Below are 22,876 nucleotides of genomic sequence, written 5' to 3' on the forward strand. Positions count from 1 at the left end.
TTTTGTTGTTGCACAGTGAGGTAAATGTGGGTGTTTGGAAGCTGGATCTGATGTTTCCAGGTAACCTCAGGATTCTCTTGGAACAAATGTTCCTAAGGAACTGTTGGGCATTTGGTCTAGTTCTGTTGACCAAACAGGGAAAGGGAACTGTGGATTTGAGTAGATGGACACAATATGCTAGGAGAATAGATGAATTCTAAACAAGACATGGTGGGGGGATAGCAGTAAGATTGGAGGTAGCTAAGGTAAGGGGATCTCAGTACTCAGTGAGTAGTCTGGGGCACTGATGATATATCCAACAGTCTGTTTGATTTCCTGCAGTGGCTAGACTTTGGGAAATGTGGACTAAGGGATTATTTTCCCAGGCGTAAGGGGTCTGTATGGATATTAAGAGAGACATTATAACAACATAACTCTAGTGAAAGAACTATCCCAAGAAAAGTCAGCCATTTTAATATAAAGGGGAGTAAGGGTGCCTCATTGGCCTTGGTTATTGAAAGAATCCCAAGCTGAACAGATTAATCAGATGGCCAAGAATTGGGGCCAGAGGCTTATTCCCAGCAGAGTTAAAGCAAGATCTATGGTTTTCATAGAATTACCACCAACAGAGGATGCCCACTGTATGTAGTAGGGCACAGAGCATTAAGAAACCTGTAGCCACAAGGAAGAGTCCCAAAAGTTCAGTTCTCCAGTCCTTCAAAATTAGGGGACCAAAGGGCCAGGGTCACTTTTTCTGAACTGTCATTCTAGGTGTAAACCCATTCATGAAAATTTTCACTCTTTGAAAATGTGTCTAATATAAGGAGTATAAGGAGAGTGGTAGGTTGATGCATCACCAGATATTACATAATGAAGGAGATATCACAACTCTATGGTGACCACAATTAAAACAAGGGTAATGAGAGAAATTTCATTTCTGGGGATCATGGAGAGTACTGGCCTGGTCCAGAGTCTTGGAAGAGCCATCTATATCAGGTGTCATCTGTTTCACTTCTGGGTCAATTTCAGCTTTAGGTCTCCAACTGTTTCAGAGGCCCACTCAGGTGGAAACACCTTTTTAAAATGTGAAAAATGAATCCAAGAATCAGTGCTTTTAAGTTTAGCAGCATAGGGGTTGGTTAAAAGTATTATGATAGGGTCCCTTCCATCTGGGCTGTAAGGAGTCCTTTAAAAGATGTCTTTTCCAATAAACATAGTCCCCTGGTTGTAAATTGTGGTGGTCTATACCTTTGTCCCCTGGGAGCACAGTGTGAAAAGATTTTTCAACCAGGTGCTCATTTTTCTTTAGAGCTGTAATGAGACTTTAACAATAATGTAAAAGGTCTCCCTCGACTAGAAGTGGCTCATACAGTCCTGAGTCATGAATCATGGGCCTTCCAGTGATTATTTCAAATGGTGACAGTTTCTGTTTTCCAAAGGGTATAGATCTTCAGTTTAATAGAACTATGGGTAGCAATTTAAGCCAACAAAGGCTGAAGGCCTTAGAGAGTTTTGCCAATTGAGTTTTGATTATGCCATTGGTCTTTCTACTAGACCAGAAGATTGAAGATGATAGGCACAGTGGAAATGTAATACAGGCCAGATCACAAACAGCATTTAGAATTTGTCCAGTGAAGTGGATACCTTTATCTTTATGTAATTCCAAGGGCATTCCCCAAGTAGGAATAGTCCTTTCCAACAGTATTTTGTCTACTGCAAGGGCATTTGCTCGTTTGTAAGGAAATGCTTCTAACCAATGGGAATACATGCAGACCATCACCAGAACATATCTGTATCCTTGAGAGTGAGGCAGCTGGATAGAATCCAGTTGCCAGACAGCAAAGGAACCAGGAGGCAAAGGAAAGTGGCCTTGAGAAGTATGAGTAGGTTTTACTTAGGACAGATCTGACACCTCTGACATATTTTGGTTGCTACTGTGGGAAAAGGTTTCAAAAAGTATTGTTTTCCCCAGGCTTTCATTTTATCAGTTCCCCAATGAGTCATTTCATATGTTAATCTTAACATGGTTTCTTGAGTGACTTCAGAAAGAGCAGGGCAACCATTTGGCCCATACCAAAGCCCAGTATGTTGATCAAATGTGCATCCTTCAGAAACTCACCTCTTCCTTAGCTGTAGCATGCAATTGCCCATCTCTGATAATACCCTTTCAATCTTGGTGTCCTTCCAAGTAGTAGGTAACACGGTGTAAATAGAATGACCAACAGGAGGAGGTTCCTTTATGGAGCCTGAATCTTGTAATGCTGCCACCTTAGTGGCTCTATCTGCTCATTAGTCCCCTTTCCTTCCTCAGTGTTGTCTTTGGGACATGCTAGGACCATTATTATTGTCAGTTGTTGTGAGCAAGATTGCATCCTGTAAGGCCTTAATAAAGGGGCCACTTTAAATTTCATTCCCCCCTGAGGTCAGGAGACCTCTGTGTTTCCAAAGCATTCCAAAGTCATGAGCTACTCCAAAAGCATACCTGCTATCTGTGTAAATGTTAGTGTGTTTGCCAGAGCCCAGAGTGCAGGCATGAGTGAGTGCTTATAGTTCAGCTTGTTGGGCTGAAGAAGTAAAGGGCCAAGCATTGGATTCTATTAAAGTGAAGGGAATAGTGATAGCATACCCAGTTTTCAGATGCCCATCATCATTTCGTAAGTAGGGGTCATCGGAAAACTAAGAAGCATCGGAGTTGTCTAAAGGTGTTTCTTGTAAATCTGGATGTGGACTAGTCAAAAGATCAGTTGTGGTTATGCAGTCATGTGGGGTCTCATCTCTTGGTGATGGTAAGAGAATAGCAGTATTTAGGGAGTTACAGTGAGACAAAGTGACATTTGGAGAGGAAAGCAATAAGATTTCATAAGATGTAAGTCAGCTAGCAGATTGTGTTGTGTATAGTGTGAGTTCCTGAGTATCTCAACAGAGTGAGAGACAAACACTTGTAAAGAAGACCCTATAACTGTCTGTTCTGTAGTCTGCAGAAGAGCAGCAGTGGCTGCTGTTGCTCAAAGGCAAGGTGGAAGTCCTTGAGTTCAGGGTTCCAACTGTTGGCTATGATAGCCGATAGGCATGCTTTTGTCTCCGTGCAGCTGAACGAGCACTCCAAGGGTATTTCCATTAACTTCATAGTATAAAGGGAAGAGAATAATTAGGATTTCCTAAAGCAGGGGCTGTGGCCAACTGAGTTTTTAAAGTTTTAAAAGCTGACTCAGCCTCACGATTCTAAACAAGAGGATTGTGTCTCTTGTCCTTTAAAAGGGAATAAAAGGGTTTTGCATAAAAGGAGAAATTGGGGACCCAACTCCTATAATAGCCTGCTAGCCCAGAAAAGCCTCTCAACTGGCATTTGGTGACAGGAAGGGGAAACTGTGATATGCCTTGGATGTATGTAGTATCCAGCATTAGCCTTTGAGGGGTAAACAAATGACTCAGGCATCCTACCTTGGTTTTGTTGACTTAAAGAAAAACACATAACATAAGAGTTGTGAGTTGAAGTTTTATTCAAGGACCTTAATGAACACCTTTTTATATGCCCAGGAGACAGCCTCTCCATAGCTCTGAGGGAACTGCTCCACGGAGGTAGGGGAGAAGCCAGTATATATATGATTTTTTAGCTGGAGAATATGTGCAGGCAAGCATAATGCATCTTCCTAAAAGATTACTGCTAGTCACGAAGAACAGATATCTCAAGTTATGATTTCAGTGCTTTTCTATGTATGGGAAGATGCAAGAATCTGGGTTCATTAAAATTCTTCCTGAGATATATATCTAACTATTTAAGGGGCGTGCTTGTCCAAAGCACAGAGCATCCTGTTATTGTCTTAATTTCCTCTCAGACCGTGCTGTTGGTCAGTGACTGCAGTGGGTTGTGACTTAATCCTTGTAGAACTGGGTGGTGAGCAGAAACACTCTTTGCTCTTCTTTGTTTATATCTCGAACAAATTGGAACTTAGCCCTTGAGACGTTATGTTTTTTATGTGCTAGCTGAGTGAGGAGCTGTAGGCTATTCTTGAGGCTTGCTTTCTCAATGGGGGGAGCATAACAAAAGATCATCACCATATTGGAGTAAAGTAGAGCCTTGGGAAAAATATAAATTGGCCAAGTCTTGTCTCAAGATCTGTGAAAAATAAGTAGGGCTGTCTGTGTAGCTCTGAGGCATAACGGTCCAAGTAAATTGATGTCCTTCCCACATAAAGGCAAACAGGTACTGACTATCTGGGTGGAAAGGAATGCTGAAGAAAGCACTACATAAATCTCTGACTGTAAAAAACTGTGTGTTTAGAGGGATTAACTTGAGAATGGTATGAGGGTTGGGGACCACAGGGTGACACGGTATGACTGTATTGTTTATAGCTTGAAGATCTTGAACAAAATGCCAGCCTTGACCATGAGGCTTGCATACGGGAAGAATTGGTGTGTTGCAGGTACTGGGGTATGGGCTCATTAGGCCCTTCTGGAGGTGTGCCTCTACATTGAGATAAATTCCTTCCAGGACCTCAAGCCTGAGAGGGTATCATCTGAGGTGAGGCAAAGTTTTATTAGGGTCTACCTGGATCTTAATTGGTGGTGCTGAATGAATGCATCCTATGTTATTTAAAGAGGTGGGCCATAGATAGGAAGAACAGAATTTAGCAAATCCTTGTGATTGGGAGTTGACAAGACAGGAGCAAGGAGGGGATCTCAATATTAGGACTAGAGTTAGAAGTAGATCTTGAGGAGTCAAGGATTTGTAAGTGTATTTCCCCTTTTGGGGAAGAGGAAATATTACGTTGTAATTTTTCCAGGAGGTCTCAGCCCAAAAGGTGTACATGAGCAGAAGGAGCAAGAAGGAACTGGTGAGTTCCCTAAAGAGAGCTTATCTTGAAAGACAAGGGGGCCACCATTTGTACTTTTTCTGTACTCTGAAGAAGGGGGGCCTTGAGGCTGGTGGGGTTCAAGACAAAGTTGCTCCTGTGTCCATAAGAACAATAATAGCCGTGGCTCCTATAAAAAGGTCCAGTTCTCCCAATGGGAGTACTGGAAAGACCCCGACACTTTCCTCAGAGCATCTCTATTCATGAGTGTACAAAAAGGAGGCACTTCTCAAATTTCTCAGAAAGTTCATGAAAAAAGTCAGAGCAAGTGGTCTCGGCCTGCTAATAGGACCTTCTTTTTAACTTTAGGCAATTCTTCCAGTGGCCAGTCTACTTACAATAGTGGTGGGCACTTGGCTCCTGGAAGGGGCCCTTATGGGAACTCTGGTCTTTCCATTGAGGTGGCCACTGAGCAGCAGCAGCCAGTTGATGCAGTTGCAAATTCATGATTTTTGTAGTCTTACATTTTTTTGTACATTTGATTGTTAGATAGCTGATTAGCCAAATTGACTAGATCAGGAGAGACCACTGTTTCCCAATTTGATTGTACCCATTTCATCAGCAGTCCAAGTTCCTCATCTAGTCCCCAACAAAGATTGAATTAAAGAGGGTTGAATATTGTTTACCCCAGCATGTAGTCTGGAGTTTTCCCAGAATACTAATTTTAGGTATGAATGATAATCATGGACAGTTTTATCAGGTCTTTGTGTAGTAGACTGAATTTTCCCCAGTCAGTGGGGCGCGGAAAAGCCTAAGGAATTGCTTCATGAAGGGCTTGAGCCACCTGAGAAGCTGGTGCCATCACACTGATGTCCTTTCTGTGGATATCATCTAAAGGGTGAAGCCAGCTGGCAGTAGTTTGCAGTGTCTGGCTTGATTTTCTCCAACTAAGATTCTTTTTAGTTGATACAAGTCAGAGAAGCCTGGATCATAGGTTTATATCACAAGGTTAAATTCTTCTTCAAAGCGGAGGGGATCCTCAGTGACCTTGGGAAATTCCTTGGCTATGACCCGTAATTCTGCAGGGGATGAAGGCCTGTAGTCTACCAGATGGCAAATGCCATCAGTGTTCAAAGTAGTGACAAAGGGAAAGGTTTTTATTGGAGGGCTAGGAGGTGGGGGTAAAGATTTTGGAGGAGGAATAGGAGAAACAGAAAGATAGAATGGCAGCTCAGCAAGTTTAGGATACGTAGGAGCCAAAGGAGAAAGAGGGGAGGAAGAGGGCCCTTGAGCCTTTTCTGGAGTATTTAGATGAGAGCATAGATCTTTATTTGCAGCAGTGAGTTTGGAAACAGTATCCTGAAGTGAAGCAGTTTTAGATTTGCAAACCTTTTGGGTTTCATGAGCTCACTGGGAGGCTTCAATGTACTAATTGAAATAGGCTTCCCATTCTATTTGTTTAGTTTTAAACCCTTTAGCTTCTAATTGTGCACATAAAAAGACCAATTTTGAAATTTCAGAAGTTCCCTATTGTAGCCAGATGTTATCTCTGGTATACCATTACCATTCATCTAGCTAAGCACAAGAGGCAGCACCATAATTTTTGTACAGGTACCCAGCTGGAGTCCCAGATGGGCAAGAATCCTCCCCCAAAACAGTCTTAGACTATGAACATCCCATTATAGTGCACTCACCAAAAGGGAGCAAGCCCTTAAGCAATTGACCAAACAAAAGACACCCACAATATGGGCCTGACTCTCAACCTAGGAGGGGGGTTTGGGACTGAGAGGACTTATTACCCAGACCCAACGCCACTGGGGAGGCGACAGAGCACAAGGGGCTCATGCAAGTATCTTGCTCGAATCCACGGCGGCTTTGGAGATGGGAGGAAGACTGCTTTGGATCCCAATTCTGACACCAAAAATGTCAACCAAAAGGACCATGAACTGTAAAGAGGCAGAAAGACAGTTTATTTGGGGTCTTAGAATTGCAATTCGGGGATCACAGATTCTGGAGGAACCCAGAATAGTGTCCCACTGGAAGAAAATAACAGGTTTTTTAACAGGAAAAAGAGGGCAGTTAACATAGGCTTTCATAGGTTGTTTACCAAGAATTTGGATTGGAGGGTAAAATTGTTCTTTACATGCAATTGGGTTTTGAAATGTATCTCATTCATTACTAGGGAAAGGTTTGTTTTCTTTAGTCCAGAACAAATCCAGTTCTCAGCATTATTCTTTGCTTTTAGCAACACAGGAACTATTCAGCAGTTTTAAGTTAGAGCGTTCAGCAAAAGTCCAGCATGAATAGCAAACATGGAGGTCCTCAGGTCACATGTCATTCATTCCTGACATAGTTCTTTTCACAACTCATACCAACTTTCCCAAAGTAACCTGGATGATATTTGTAAAAGTTGATCCTGTGTTGATGCATGCCACCAGCATTACCCTGGCCTCCTGGATACTTCTCGTGTTTGCCAATGCAGTCATGGCTATGGCTCACATGGCCCTTAAGTGTTTGGGTCTCCCTTAGTCTGGATGGCATGTCGGCAGCCAAGATCTGTGATCAGTGATCTTTGATGTTACTGCTACAATTCACTGAAGGCTCAGATGATGGTTAGAAGTTTTTAGCAATAAACTATTTTTAAATTAAGGTATGTACATTGTTTTTTAAGACACAATGCTATTGTACACTTAATAGACTACAATATAGTGTAAACATAACTTTTATATGCATTGGGAAACCAAAACATTTGTGTGACTTGCCTTATTGCAATAATCTCTTTATTGTGGTGGTCTGGAACTGAACCTGCAATATTTCTGAAGTATGCCTATATACAGACAAAGACCTTTGTTTTAGGCAGATGTGGACCCACCTCCAAATTTAGATCTGATTTGCTGTAGCTATTTAAATGAAGTGAAAATAATTGAAGAACTCTTGTTTCTGAATCTTTCAGCAACTAACCTGTAAACATGAAGCTTATTTGAGAGAGAACATTTTCTTTATATGTGAACTTCTTAAACAATTTTAACATTAGGTACTATATAAATATAGGACTTTTGTCTACTGGGTGGAATTTGGGGATCCTGGAGACTACTTGAAAGTTTATAATACTATCAAATTTGTTGTGAATACTGGTGTCCTAGGTATGTTTTGTTAATGATTTACATCACCCATACTTCTCGCTTACCTTGTACCTTGTTCTTCCTTGCTTGTTTATCTCTCTACTTCTTTCTTCAGTATACCTGTCAACACCAAGTCATGAGCTTCTTGAGTCTGACACTGAGAAACAGATGTATGCTTAATAGTGTTAGCATGGCCAGATTGCAGTCTTTTTACAAAACTCTGTGCACTTATGTGTTCATTTCCCACACCACCTCCAATTCTAAGGATCTGAAGGGAAAATATTTTTTCTCAGTTTAATTTTCCATGATGAGCTGCTTTTGTCATTAGCAGTAAGAAAATGATAGTTTTGGGGTGACCTATATGATTTTCTGAGATCAGGTGAGTACTTTGACTCAGTTTAGTATTTCTATTTGTCCAGAATCTTTTAAAGTGATCTATTTAATTATTTTCTGAGAGGATGAAAATAATTTAAAAGAATTCTCCACTAGGCTCTGATATGAGAGGGTGTTCACTTGGGTTTGAGTATTTGAGTAAATTATTACTATCTTTATAATTGTTGATAAGCTTTTCAGAATCTTATGTAGGAATTTTTTTCTTCCCTATTTGGCACTTAGTTGGGGAAAACAGCCTATCTGCTTGTTTTTTCAAATTATAAATTTTATTTTTGAAATAAAGGTTTATCGTCCCAGAGAATTCTGAAAATGTTTTTATTTTCATGCTGGTAAAAATGACTTAATTTATAGTAAATATCACTGAATACTGAGGTCCTTTATAGGAATGAATATTCTTATGCTTCATGCTAAATTAATCGTAAGATGGTATGAATTGGAAGTAACCAGTAACTGAGGTAACAGAGGAAAGCAGTATTACCTTTTTCTACAGATAGTCCTGAGAGCCATTTTGTAGTAAAATTTCAGTATTCTGAAATTATCAGTATTCTGTCTTAATATTGGTTTGTGGACTCTCTTGCTGAATGTGCCTTTTCCTATACGCTAGTGATGAATTCATTACCGTATTTTTTTTTCATTCCCCATAGTCTATATGTGCTTTTGAGTTAAGATGATAAATAGTGGTGCTGTTTATTGAAATCGGGAACCCTGGAGGAAAGCAGATTTATGTGTGTGTGGGGGGGAGATCACTAATTTGTTTTTGTATTGGTTATTTTTGAGACATGTGAGATGAGCAAGTGGAAATGTCAAATAGGCAGTTCGTTATATGGATCAGGATCTCAAAAGAGTAGTGTCTGAGTAAATGTTAGTCATGTCAGTAAATTAGCTATCTGGGGAAAGAATGAGGAGCGAGATGAGAAGGTGAGCCAAGTCCATTTCCTGAGGATCTACAATGTTTCAAGGATACTGAAAAGAGCAAAGAAATTGGAGTAAAAGAAAATTAAAGTATGGTATCACAAAAACACAAATAGAAGACAGTGGTTGGTCAACTGTGACATGCTACAGCAAGGTCAAGTAAGATAAGGACATAATTGGTGATGAACCATCATTTATTTGGTTCTTGTTGAGATTTTAGAAGAAAGATGCTAGCCAAGTAAATAATGCAGGGTAAATTACTATTTAATAAGTTAATTTTAAAATTTACCTACAGTAAAATTCACTCTTTTTCACATAAGGTTCTGAGCTTGGACAAATACGTAGAGTTGTGTAACCACCACCACAATCAAGGTATAGATTAGTCCCATCATTCCCCCCCGCCACCCCCCGTGATTCCCATTGGTGCCTACCCCTGGGCCTAACCTGACAACTGCTAATCCATTCTCCATGCCTTATAGTTTTACCTTTTCAAGAATGTCCTATAAATGGAATCATACAGTACGTAGCCTTTTGAGGCTGTTTTTTCCCATTTACTATATAATGTATTTGAGATTCACCCATGTTGTTGAATATATCAATAGATAATTCCTTTTCATTGCTGGATAGTATTCCGTCTTCCTGTCTCCCCTTCCCCTGGAAACCAGTGATATGAATTCTTTCCCTATAGCATTTTTCAGTGTCATATACATGTAATCATACAATATTTAGCCTTTTGGGTTTGGATTCTTTGTCAGCACAATGCATTTAAAATTTATCCATGTTGTTACAAGTATCAATAGTCTTTTCCTTTTTATTGAGTAGTATTCTATTCTTTCTCCACTTTGAAGGACATCTGGAATGTTTCCAAAAAAGTTATGAACAAAGCTGCTATACACATTCATGTATAGAGATTTTTATGTTAACATAAGTTTCCATTTATCTCAGGTAAATATTCTCTTACTGGTTTCTGACCTCCATGATTTCTCATAAGAAGTCTGCAGTTATTTAAGTTGATGTCTGTGTAATGTGTTTTTCTCTCATTACTTTCAAAATTTCTTCCTTTTTTCTTTTGATTTAGAGTAGTTTAATTCAGGTATGTCTTGAGGTGGCTTTCTTTAATTTTATACTTTTTGGGTTTCACTGAGCTTCTTAAAACTGTAAATTTATAGTTTTCACCAAATTTGGGAAATTCTCAGCCTTTTTTTAAAAAAATAGCTTTATTGAAGCATAATTCACATACCACATAATTCACGCATTTAAAATGGACAACCTTGTGTATACTTAGTATACAGTTCACAAATATGTACAACTATCACCACAGTCAATTTTAGAACTTCTTTGTCACATCAAATAGAAAGCTTTTACTATAGTTTTAGCTATCACCCCATCTCCCCATCCCCCAGCCCTAAGGAACCACTGATTTACCTTCTGTCTCTACAGACTTTCCTCTTAACATTTTATGTGAATTGAATTGCCATTATTTATTTAATTTTTTCTGTGATGTTAATGATATAGATTTTAGATCTTCTGATATTGTTCCACATGTCTCTAAGACTCTGTTCATTTGCTTTTAATAATTTTCATTCTCTTCTTCATAGTGGTTAATTTCTATTGATCTGTCTTCATTTATGATTTCCTCTGCCATCTCCATTCTTTTACTGAGCCCATCCAGCATTTTAAAAATATTTCATACATTGTAATTTTTAGTTTTAAAGTTATTTACATTTGTTTTTTTATAATTTCTTTTTCTCTGTCTATAACTTTTAATCTTCCCATTCAAGTGTATTTATTTTCACCCAAAAGAGCATAGTTATAATAGCTGCTTAAAGTCCTTGTTAGCTATTTCAACATTGGAGTTGTCCTGGAATTGATACCTGCTGATTTTGATTGTTTCATCAGACAGTCTGTGTGGTTAGGTTCAGACTCCCAAGTTTTATCTCTCCCTTTTGGATGTTGGTTCCAATGTTAAATATGTTTTCAGAGTGTTTGGGTCAGAACCCTGCATTTGCCACTTAGTGCCTGTGCTAAGTCAGTGGTTTAGTCTGAGACTTGAGCAGTGATTGATATTGCAGTTCCATTTTCAAAGCCTTTTTTAGACTTCTTTGGTTCTATTCCACACATGTGCAGTTTGCTGTTGAGGCCAGGACTGTGTCTGTTCATACACAGAATTAGGGAATATCCTTTTCCCATTTGATCTCCTCCATGATTTCCTCTACGGATTCTCCAGTTGACATGGACCTTTTATTCTTCTTCCTCTGACCAGAAATTTGAATTTCTTGCATAGTCTTAGCCTTTCATGCTGTTACATAGCTTTGCACTGTTGGGGCTGCCTGTTGGGGTGAAGTGAAGGAGAGAGTGAAAAAAACAACAACAGGGATTACCCCCCATACTCTTCTTATATGAGCCTCTTTTTCTGGTTCCTCTGACCAGAGAGAGAGGTTTTCTCATGAATGAGGCTTGCCTTGGAGCAGGAATGGCAGTCAAAAAAGGGGAAAAAAGTGGGAAAGAAAGAAAACGTAGGGTTCTCATTATGCTCACCAGCTCAAAAGTGTGTCTTTTTCTGGTCCTTTGTTTAGAAAGTGGGATTTCTCTTGGAAATTTTGTTCATACAGGTGTTCCATGACTCAGTGTCTCCTTGGTTCAAAATCAAGAGATAAAGGTGAAAAATAAACCCAAGAAACTCACCAGAGTACTAGTTACTATTCAAATTTTGATTTCCCTTCCTAATCTGCTTGCTATTATTTAGTTTTCAGAGTCCTCAGGTAGTTGCTTTTTGTGTTTTGTCCAAAGTTTTTAGTTAATAATCAGAGGAGAGATAGTCTTATTCCATCTTGGCTGTCGTCAGAAGCTCTATTTAATTTACTTTTTTCTTCTCTCTTTCTTTTTTAATATTTAAAAAATTTTCTGTGGACTCATAAATAGACAGTGGTAAAATTTATTTTATAGACCATCTTGCTGTTGCTTAATTTTCAAACATTTTAGATCAGTGGTTGGTAGACTTTTTCTGTAAAGGGCCAAACAGTAAATATTTTAGGCTTTGCAGGCATAGGTTCTCTGTCACCTGTTCAACTCTGCTGTTGAAGTGAGAAAGCAGCCATAGATAACATGGAAACAAATGGATGTGTCTGTGTTCCAGTAAAATATTATTTATAAAAACAGTGGGCCAGATTTGGCCCATGGGCTACAGCCTGCAGACCCTTGATCTAAGTTCTCTATGCTTACTCATTCCTGAAGTATTGCTTGAAGAGTATTATTATACACTAAGCTTTGTATTTTGAAATAATTTTGTTTCCATGGCCATTTATATTTTTCTCCTATAGTTTACTATTTCTTCTGTAGAGTAACTCAAATTTTAATTGAACTGATCGAAAGGAAAGGAATTCACAACAGTGCAATTATATGAAATTCTTCCCATCCTAATTTGCTTTGAATATATTCTCACAATAAATTTCCTCTGTGGTATTTTTCCTGTCTCATATATATTTGGTTTGGGACAGTCCTAGTGAATGTATACAGGTCATATGTTCAGTATATGTTCATTCACCATAGCAAAGCTCTAAACAATATGAAATGAAATACACAGCTCTGAAATTCAAGGATTTTCAAAGACAATCTGGAAATCATATTAATAATGTTCCTTTTTTAAGTACCTTCTATGTGTCCTTTGTCCTTTTGTGTTTCAGTAAGTGTGGATCTTGTTAAATTGTGAAGGGCAGTGCCTAGGGTTATATTTTTCTTAGTTACTACTCTTGTTCTATTACTCTTGAACTTCAGTTTTTGAACAATATTTTTCAGGTGAATGGTCTTAAAATGGTTGATGAGCCAATGGAAGAGGGAGAAGCAGATTCTTGCCAAGTAAGTACCCATGTTAACTTATTAAGCTACATTTTTAGACTATAAGGAAAGAGAATAATATGAAAGGAGAAAATCTTCTATCAAAGAAATGTATTTAGGTAAGTTAATAAGCAAATTCAATTATTAATAAAACGGCAACAGTTCAAAATACAGGCCAGATTTTCTTGCCAGAAATTCTTATCCATAAAGTTTTTTTTTAACAACTTTATTGGGGCATAATTTGCATGCCATGAAATTTACACATTTTAAGTGTAATGGATGAAATTTTTATTACCAGTATATGAGTAACTGGATTATTTAAATATAGAATCCACTGAATTAAATAAGACTGTCTTCAACTTTAGGGTAGAAAGGAGATCTAACGAGAAAACATTTAACTAAAAGGATAAACTGAGGTCATTTAAAAATCTATTTCCTGGCTTTCAAAAAGGATTGCATGTAAATTATTTCAGGAAATTTCTAACTAGTTTAAAAGACTGCTTAGCTATTAGGTCATTCTATGCAAGGCCTGTAATCCTAGTCTCTCATTTTACAAGATCTAGTTATACAGAAGAGAGTTCTTAAGATTTTAGGGAGGGTCTGACTAAAGTAGACATCCCCATCGATGTTGTTATTTTGATTATCATTTCTATAGATATTTTCATAGAATTGTAGATTTTGTTTAAACCTGGAAGGAGCCTCAGAGATAGCATTCTATAATACCTTCATTGTATAGATAAGTCTACTGAGACCTGTAGAGGTTATTATGATTTATACTAGGCCATAAAACTAATAAGTAGCAGAATCAAGGCTTAATGACCCAGTGTGCCTCATGTTAGGTCAGTTGTGTATTGTGTAGATGCAAAGAAGTGGAAAATAAGGCAAGCACTGTTCTTTTCTTATTTAGTTGTGGATAAAATCATCCTTCATGTCTTTATTTTCCCCCTGAAACCGGTTAAAGTGAATTTTTCTCAGATAGGAACCAGCAGAGAGATTAAAATTGGGTTTGTCCAAGACTCTCCTTTGAAATGTCCTATGTAAAAATCAACTTTCTCTGCAGATACTGATGTTGTAACAATAATCTCAGTTCTGATTAACAAGATGGGAGGTAAAATGTTGTCATTTTAGCTTTTGTAATTTACATAATAACTTTTATGTTAATTTTGAATGTAATTAAATGTAAACTTCTATCAAAATCATCTAGAGCTTTATCTGCAGATCATATGCGCTAAGGCATAGTAATATTTATGTTGTTAGTTTATAAACAATAGAGTGTAAGGAAATACAAAGGCAATGGGGAAGTGTGCATTTCAGTATTAATAAATTAACAGGGAAATACCATGCCCCCCAACACAGGAGGGAAAAAAATGTGTGTGTGTATGTATGTATGTGTACATGTGTAGCCAATGTAAACACATAGACATATGCATAGGGTTATTGCTAAATATTTACCTTTCTAACTTTAATAAAAAAAACGATGGTACAAAAGAACTTATTTACAAAACAGAGTCACAGATGTAGAAAACAAACTTATGGTTACCAAAGGGGAAGGGGGGAGGGATAAATTGGGAGATTGTGATTGACATATACACACTACTATATATAAAATAGATAACTAATAAGAACCTACTGTATAGCACAGGGAACTCTACTCGATACTCTGTAATGACCTATATGGGAAAAGAATCTAAAAAGTAGTCGATGTATGTATATGTATAACTGATTCACTTTGCTGTACAGCAGAAACTAACACAGCATTGTAAATCAACTATATTCCAATAAAAATTAATCTTAAAAAATGAGCCAAGAAGTACAGTTTTAATGGAAAGACAGTAAAAATATAGTGCTCGATGTTAATGTGATTTACATTAGGCAGTCAACTTCAGTGGCTAGAAAGGGGAATCTAAAGTTTTGCAGAATAAGGAACCTAGAATCACTTCCAAGGATTTGATTTAATTTGTGGCCTGAGTTATTGGTCCTTAAAACATTATGTATTTCTGCTGTGTGAGAGTTCACATATTCATTTTGTGTCAATTAAATGATCTGGGTGATAAGAAACACTAACCATATAAATTTTATTTTATTTTTTAATTATTTTGCCTTGCCTCACCTGGCTCCTGAGTCTAGCCCATAACTGATCACAGGGCCATGGGAATACTTGGTGCTGCGTGGATTGGATTTGACCAAAATCCTGGGTAGAGAACAGGGGAAAAGTGGGTTCCCAAAGGAAATTCTGGGAGCTGTTTTACCAGATGAGTGATGCTCCCTACTCTCTCTGAGGGAGGCAGGACAGAGAGAGCACTGGATTGAGAGGAGGCCTGGGTTCCCATTCTGGTTCTGCTGTGGACTTACTGTGTGACCTTGAGCAAGTTACTTATTAACTTCTGTGGGCCTGGCTGTAAAATGAGGAAGTGAGGTGGGATGCTCTCTAAGGGACCTTCCAGCATCAACAAGCTGACCACTCGGGGGCCTTTCCCATCTGTTTAGTCCATCTGTTTTCTTGTGCCTCTAGATTCTAGTAGTAAGAATCTTTAGAAAACCCAGTGGGTTTTTTGTAGGGAAAGTTTTGGAGAGTAGGGCTAAGTTTGGGAACTGTAGCACGGCTAGAGAGGTTTAATTTTCCACATGAAGGACTGGGTTCATGGGAGAATTTAGGGCCTGAGCAAATGTCCAGGGACTACTAAGATTTAGGGCTTGTCTGCCACTGGGGTTAAACCTCACCCTGTGCCAGGTGTCAGGGCTTAGTGTGTGGCTGGAGTTGGGGTCATTGTGAGCGTTGGGGTTATTTTTTTTTTAATTTTCGAATTTTACTTTATTCTTTTATACAGCAGGTCCTTATTACTCATCAATTTTATACACATCACTGTATACATGTCAATCCCAATCGCCCAATTCATCACACACCCACACCCAAACCCTGCCACTTTCCCCCCTTTGGTGTCCATATGTTTGTTCTCTACATCTGTGTCTCAATTTCTGCCCTGCAAACTGGTTCATCTGTACCATTTTTCTAGGTTCCACATATATGTGTTAATCTACGATATTTGTTTTTCTCTTTCTTCACTTACTTACTTCACTCTGTATAACAGTCTTTAGATCCATCCAATTCTCAACAAATCACCCGATTTCGTTCCTTTTTATGGCTGTGTAATATTCCATTGTATATATGTACCACATCTTCTTTATCCATTCATCTGTCAATGTGCATTTAGGTTGCTTCCATGACCTGGCTATTGTAAATAGTGCTGCAATGAACATTAGGGTGTATGTGTCTTTTTGAATTATGGTTTTCTCTGGGTATATGCCCAGTAGTGGGATTGCTGGATCATATGGTAATTCTATTTTTAGTTTTTTAAGGAACCTCCATACTGTTCTCCATAGTGGCTGTATCAATTTACATTCCCACCAACAGTGCAAGAGGGTTCCCTTTTCTCCACACCCTCTCCAGCATTTACTGTTTGTAGATTTTGATGGTGGCCATTCTGACCAGTGTGAGGTGATACCTTATTGTAGTTTTGATTTGCATTTCTCTAATAATTAGTGATGTTGAGCAGCTTTTCATGTGCTTCTTGGCCATCTGTATGTCTTCTTTGGAAAAATATCTATTTAGGTCTTCTGCCCAGTTTTGGATTAGGTTTTTGTTTTTTTAATATCGAGCTGCATGAGCTGTTTATATATTTTGGAGATTAATCTTTTGTCCGTTCATTTGTTTGCAAATATTTTCTCCCATTCTGAGGGTTCTCTTTTCATCTTATTGTTTCCTTTTCTGTGCAAAAGCTTTGAAGTTCTATTAGGTCCCATTTGTTTATTTTTGTTTTTACTTTCATTACTGTAGGAGGTGGATCAGAAAATATCTTGCTGTGATTTATGTCAGAGAGTGTTCTTCCTATGTTTTCCTCTAAGAGTTTTATAGTGTCTGGTCTTACATTTAGGTCTCTAATCCATTTTGAGTTTATTTTTGTGTATTGTGTTAGGGATTGTTCTAATTTCATTCTTTTACATGTAGCTGTCCAGTTTTCCCAGCACCACTTATTGAAGAGACTGTCTTTTCTCCATTGTATATCCTTGGCACCTTTGTCATAGATTAGTTGACCATAGGTGCATGGGTTTATCTCTGGGCTCTCTATCTTTTTCCATTGATCTGTGTTTCTGTTTTTGTGCCAGTACCATATTGTCTTGATTACTGTAGCTTTGTAGTATAGTCTGAAGTCAGGGAGTCTGACTCCTCCAGCTCCGTTTTTTTCCCTCAAGACTGTTTTAGCTATTTGGGGTCTTCTGTGTCTCCATACAAATTTTAAGATTTTTTTGTCCTAGTTCCATAAAAAATGCCATTGGTAATTCGATAGGGATTGCATTGAATCTGTAGATTGCTTTGGGTAGTATAGTCATTTTCAAAATATTGATTCTTCCAATCCAAGAACATGGTATATCTCTCCATCTGTTGCTATCATCTTTCATTTCTTTCATCAGTGTCTTATAGTTTTCTGCATACAGGTCTTTTGTCTCCCTAGGTAGGTTTATTCCAAGGTAGTTTATTATTTTTGTTGCTATGATAAATAGAAGTGTTTCCTTAATTTCTCTTTCAGATTTTTCATCATTAATGTATAGGAATGCAAGAAATTTCTGTGCATTAATTTTGTATCCTGCAACTTTACCAAATTAATTGATTAGCTCTAGTAGTTTTCTGGTGGCATCTTTAGGATTCTCTATACATAGTATCATGTCATGTGCAAACAGTGACAGTTTTACTTCTTCTTTTCCAATTTGTGTTCCTTTCATTTCTTTTTCTTCTCTCATTGCCATGGCTAGGAATTCCAAAACTATGTTGAATAATAATGGTGAGAGTGGACATCCTTGTCTTGTTCCTAATCTTAGAGGAAATGATTTCAGTTTTTCACCATTGAGAATGATGTTTGCTGTGGGTTTGTTGTATATAGCATTTATTATGTTGAATTAGGTTCCCTCTGTGCCACTTTCTGGAGAGTTTTTATCATAAATGCGTGTTGAATTTTGTCAAAAGCTTTTTCTGCATCTATTGAGATGATCATATGGTTTTTGTTCTTCAATTTGTTAATATGGTTTATCACACTGATTGATTTACATATATTGAAGAATCCTTGCATCCCTGGGATGAATCCCACTTGATCATGGTATATGATCCTTTAATGTGTTGTTGGAATCTGTCTGCTAGTATTTTGTTGAGGATTTTTGCATCTATATTCATTAGTGATATTGGTCTGTAATTTTCTTTTTTTGTAGTATCTTTGTCTGGTTTTGGTATCAGTGTGATGGTGACCTCATAGAACGAGTATGGGAATGTTCCTTACTCTGCAATTTTTTGGAAGAGTTTGAGAAGGATGGGTGTTAGCTCTTGTCTAAATGTTTGATAGAATTCACCTGTGAAGCCATCTGGTCCTGGACTTTTGTTTGTTGGAAGATTTTTAATCACAGTTTCAGTTTCATTACTTGTGATTGGTCTGTTCCTACTTTCTATTTCTTCCTGGTTCAGTCTTGGAAGGTTACACCTTTCTAAGTATTTGTCTATTTCTTCCAGGTTGTCCATTTTATTGGCATAGAGTTGCTTATAGTAGTCTCTTAGGATGCTTTGTATTTCTGCGGTGTCTGTTGTAACTCCTCCTTTTTCATTTCAAATTTTATTGATTTGAGTCCTCTCCCTCTTTTTCGTGATGAGTCTGGCTAATGGTTTATCAATTTGGTTTATCTTCTCAAAGAACAAGCTTTTAGGTTTATTGATCTTTGCTATTGTTTTCTTTGTTTCCATTTCATTTATCTCTGCTCTGATCTAGGTGATTTCTTTCTTTCTGCTAACTTTGGGTTTTGTTTGTTCTTCTTTCTCTAGTTCTCTTAGGTGTAAGGTTAGATTGTTTGAGATTTTTCTTGTTTCTTGAGGTAGGCTTGTATAGTGATAAACTTCCCTCTTAGAACTGCTTTTGCTGCATCCCATAGGTTTGGGATCGTCGTGTTTTCATCGTCATTTGTCTCTAGGTATCTTTTGATTTCCTCTTTGATTTCTTCAGTGATCTCTTGGTTATTTAGTAACATATTGTTTAACCTCCATATGTTTGTGTTTGTTATGTTTTTTTTCTCTGTAATTGATTTCTAATCTCATGGCGTTGTGGTCAGAAAAGATGCTTGATATGATTTCAATTTTCTTAACTTTACTGAGGCTTGATTTGTGACCCAAGATGTGATCTATCCTGGAGAATGTTCTGTGCGCACTTGAGAAGAAAATGTAACCTGCTGTTTTTGGATGGAATGTCCTATAGATATCAATTAAATCTATCTCGTCTATTGTGTCATTTAAAGCTTCTGTTTCCGTATTTATTTTCATTTTGGATGATCTGTCCATTGGTGTAAGGGAGGTGTTAAAGTCCCCTGCTATTATTGTGTTGCTGTGAATATCCCCTTTTATAGCTGTTTGCAGTTGCCTTATGTATTGAGGTGCTCCTATGTTGGGTGCATATATATTTATAATTGTTGCATCCTCTTCTTGAATTGATCGCTTGATCATTATGTAGTGTCCTTCCTTGTCTCTTGTAACATTCTTTATTTTAATGTCTATTTTATCTTATATGAATATTGCTAGTCAGCTTTCCTTTGATTTCCATTTGCATGGAATATCTTTTTCCATCCCCTCCCTTTTAGTCTGTATGTGTCCCTATGTCTGAAGTGGGTCTCTTGTAGACAGCATATAGATGGTTATTGTTTTTCTATCCATTAAGCCAGCCTGTGTCTTTTGGTTGGAGCATTTAATCCATTCATGTTTAATGTACTTATCGATATGTATGTTCCTATGACGATTTTCTTGTTTGTTGTGGGTTTGTTTTTGTAGGTCCTTTTCTTTTCTTGTGTTTCCCACTTAGAGAAGTTCCTTTAGCATTTGTTGTAGAGCTGGTTTGGTGGTGCTGAATTCTCTTAGCTTTTGCTTGTGTGTAAAGCTTTTGATTTCTCCATCGAATCTGAATGAGATCCTTGCCAGGTAGAGTAATGTTGGTTGTAGGTTCTTCCCTTTCATCACTTTAAGTATATCATGCCACTCCCCTCTGGCTTGTAGAGTTTGTGCTGAGAAATCAGCTGCTAACATTATGGGAGTTACCTTGTATGAGTTTTGTTGTTTTTCCCTTGCTGCTTTCCATAAGTTTTCTTTGTCTTTAATATTTGCCAATTTAATTACTATGTGTCTCGGTGTGTTTCTCCTTGGGTTCCTCCTGTATGGGACTCTCTGCGTTTCCTGGACTTCGGTGGCTATTTGCTTTCCCATGTTAGGGAAGTTTTTGACTATAATCTATTCACATATTTTCTTGGGTCCTTTCTCTCTCTCTTCTCCTTCTGGGACCACTATAATGCGAATGTTGTTGTGGTTAATTTTGTCGCAGAGGTCTCTTAGGCTGTCTTCATTTCTTTTCATTCTTTTCTCTTTATTCTGTTCCACAGCAGTGAATTCCACCATTCTGTCTTCCAGGTCACTTATCTGTTCTTCTGTCTCAGTAATTCTTCTATTGCTTCCTTCTAGTGTAGTTTTCATTTCAGTTATTGTATTGTTCATCTCTGTTTGTTTGTTCTTTAATTCTTCTAGGTCTTTGTTAAACATTTCTTGCATCTTCTCGATCTTTGCCTCCATTGTTTTTCCGAGGTCCTGGATCATCTTCACTATCATTATTCTGAATTCATTTTCTGGAAGGTTGCCTATCTCCACTTCATTTAGTTGTTTTTCTGGAGTTTTATCTTGTTCCTTCATCTGGTACCTAGCCCTCTGCCTTTTCATCTTGTCTACCTTTCTGTGAATGTGGTTTTTCTTCCACAGGCTGCAGGATTGTAGTTCTTGTTTCTGCTGTCTGCCCTCTGGTGGATGAGGCTATCTAAAAGCCTTGTACAAGTTTCCTGATGGGAGGGACTGGTGGTGGGTAGAGCTGACTGTTGCTCTCCTGGGCAGAGCTCAGTAAACCTTGAATCTACTTGACTGCTGATGGGTGGGTCTGGGTTCCCTCCCTGTTGGTTGTTTGGCCTGAGGCAACCCAACACTGGAGCCTCCCTGGGCTCTTTGGTGGGGCGAATGGCTGACTCTGGGAGGACTCACACCAAGGAATATTTCCCAGAGCTTCTGCTGCCAGTGTCCTTGTCCCCACGGTGAGCCACAGCAATCCCCCACCTCTGCAGGAGACCCTCCAACACTAGCAGTTTGGTGTGTTTCAGTGTCCCCTGGGGTCACTGCTCCTTCCCCTGGGTCCCGATGCACACACTACTTTCTGTGTGCCTTCCAAGAGTGGAGTCTCTGTTTCCCCCAGTCCTGTTGAAGTCCTGCAATCAAATCCCAGTAGCCTTCAAAGTCTGATTCTCTACGAAATCCTCCTCCTGTTGCTGGACCTCCAGGTTGGGAAGCCTGACACGGGGCTCAGATCCTTCAGTCCAGTGGGTGGACTTTTGTGGTATAAGTGTTCTCCAGTCTGTGAGTCACCAACCCACCAGTTATGGGACTTGATTTTACTGTGATTGCACCCCTCCTACCATCTCATTCTGGCTTCTCCTTTGTCTTTGGATGTGGGGTATCTTTTTTGCTGAGTTCCAGTGTCTTCGTGTTGATGATTGTCCAGCAGCTAGTTGTGATTCTGGTGTTCTCACAAGACGGAGTGAGAGCACGTTCTTTTACTCCCCCATCTTGGTTTCTAATCCTAAGTGTTTCTCAACCATATAAATTTATCTTCCCCCTTTTTAATATTTTCATATATAGGATTTGTTTTTATTTATTTATTTATTTTTTGTTGTGGTTGCCTATTCCAATGTGATGCTGGCAGCTGTGTGTTTTTTTGTGGGTGGCTTTGTTTTTTTTTATTTTTTTACATAATGGTCGATTGTAGAGACTGCTGTATGATGCATAGATTCTTTGAAACAGTATTCTTTAAATTTGAAGTTTACGTATTGCCTATCCTGGCCTGATGCTGCTTTGTGATTGAGTGTTTTAGATAACCAGCCTGCTCCATTGAAATTATTGTCACTTTAGACTTTCATGGTCATTTGATTTCCTCAATTAAAACAAGCAAAATTAAATAAAATGCTTCCCACACTCCATATATATAGCATATGATTGGCAAAGCTGAATTATAGTTAATACAATTTAAATATGTCTAGATTTGTTATGAGGAATTTGTCCATCTCCCTGAAGGCTGAAGACAGCCTTCACATTTGGTAAGCATTCAGTAATAGGTCACTGATAAAACTTACCTGATATCATATTTCACCATTTGGTCCCATAATTCTCCAAACACTCTCCAGGTTAGAAAAAATACATTATGATTTTTCATTAGTAGATGACTGAAATGAGTTAATTTTTTACATTGTCAAAATAAGCATAGGTATCATATTTGGTAGCTTATGACCCATTTATATTTAATTTTGTGTGTGTGTGTTTGTGTGTGTGTGTGTGTGTGTGTGTGTGTTGCAAAGAGTGGCTATATCTTTTTTTTAACAACTTTATTGAAGTATAATTGCTTTACAATGGTGTATTAGTTTCTGCTTTATAACAAACTGAATCAGCTGTACATATACATATATCCCCATGTCTCCTCCCTCTTGCATCTTCCTCCCACCCTCCCTATCCCAGCCTTCTAGGTGGTCACAAAGCACTGAGCTGATCTCCCTGTGCTATGTAGCTGCTTCCCACTAGCTATCTTGTTTACATTTAATAGTATATATATATATATGTCCATGCCACTCTCTCACTTCGTTTCAGCTTACCCTTCCACCTCCCCATGTCCTCAAGTACATTCACTACATCTGTGTCTTTATTCCTGTCCGGACTCTATGTTTTTCAGAACCATTTTTTTT

General features: G+C 38.2%; 1 protein-coding gene across 4 annotated transcripts in view; it reads left to right on the forward strand.

Moving 5' to 3' along the window:
• The window catches only part of RPS6KA6 (ribosomal protein S6 kinase A6), a 164,544-nt gene that overhangs the window by 17,838 nt on the left and 123,830 nt on the right, over positions 1 to 22,876 (forward strand). For 3 of the 4 annotated variants that reach the window (XM_022580820.2, XM_022580819.2, XM_089904322.1), the window contains exon 2: positions 12,995 to 13,054. In XM_022580820.2, the coding sequence (XP_022436528.1) occupies positions 12,995 to 13,054 (60 nt within the window). Of the gene's footprint in view, positions 1 to 4,763; positions 4,815 to 12,994; positions 13,055 to 22,876 lie in introns of all 4 variants that reach the window. The other variant, XM_089904323.1, reaches the window with a different exon arrangement.

Source organism: Delphinapterus leucas, chromosome X (genome assembly GCF_059928025.1).
Source record: "Delphinapterus leucas isolate spDelLeu-1000000601 "Yukka" chromosome X, BTC_Dleu_Yukka2, whole genome shotgun sequence".
Taxonomy (NCBI): domain Eukaryota; kingdom Metazoa; phylum Chordata; class Mammalia; order Artiodactyla; family Monodontidae; genus Delphinapterus; species Delphinapterus leucas.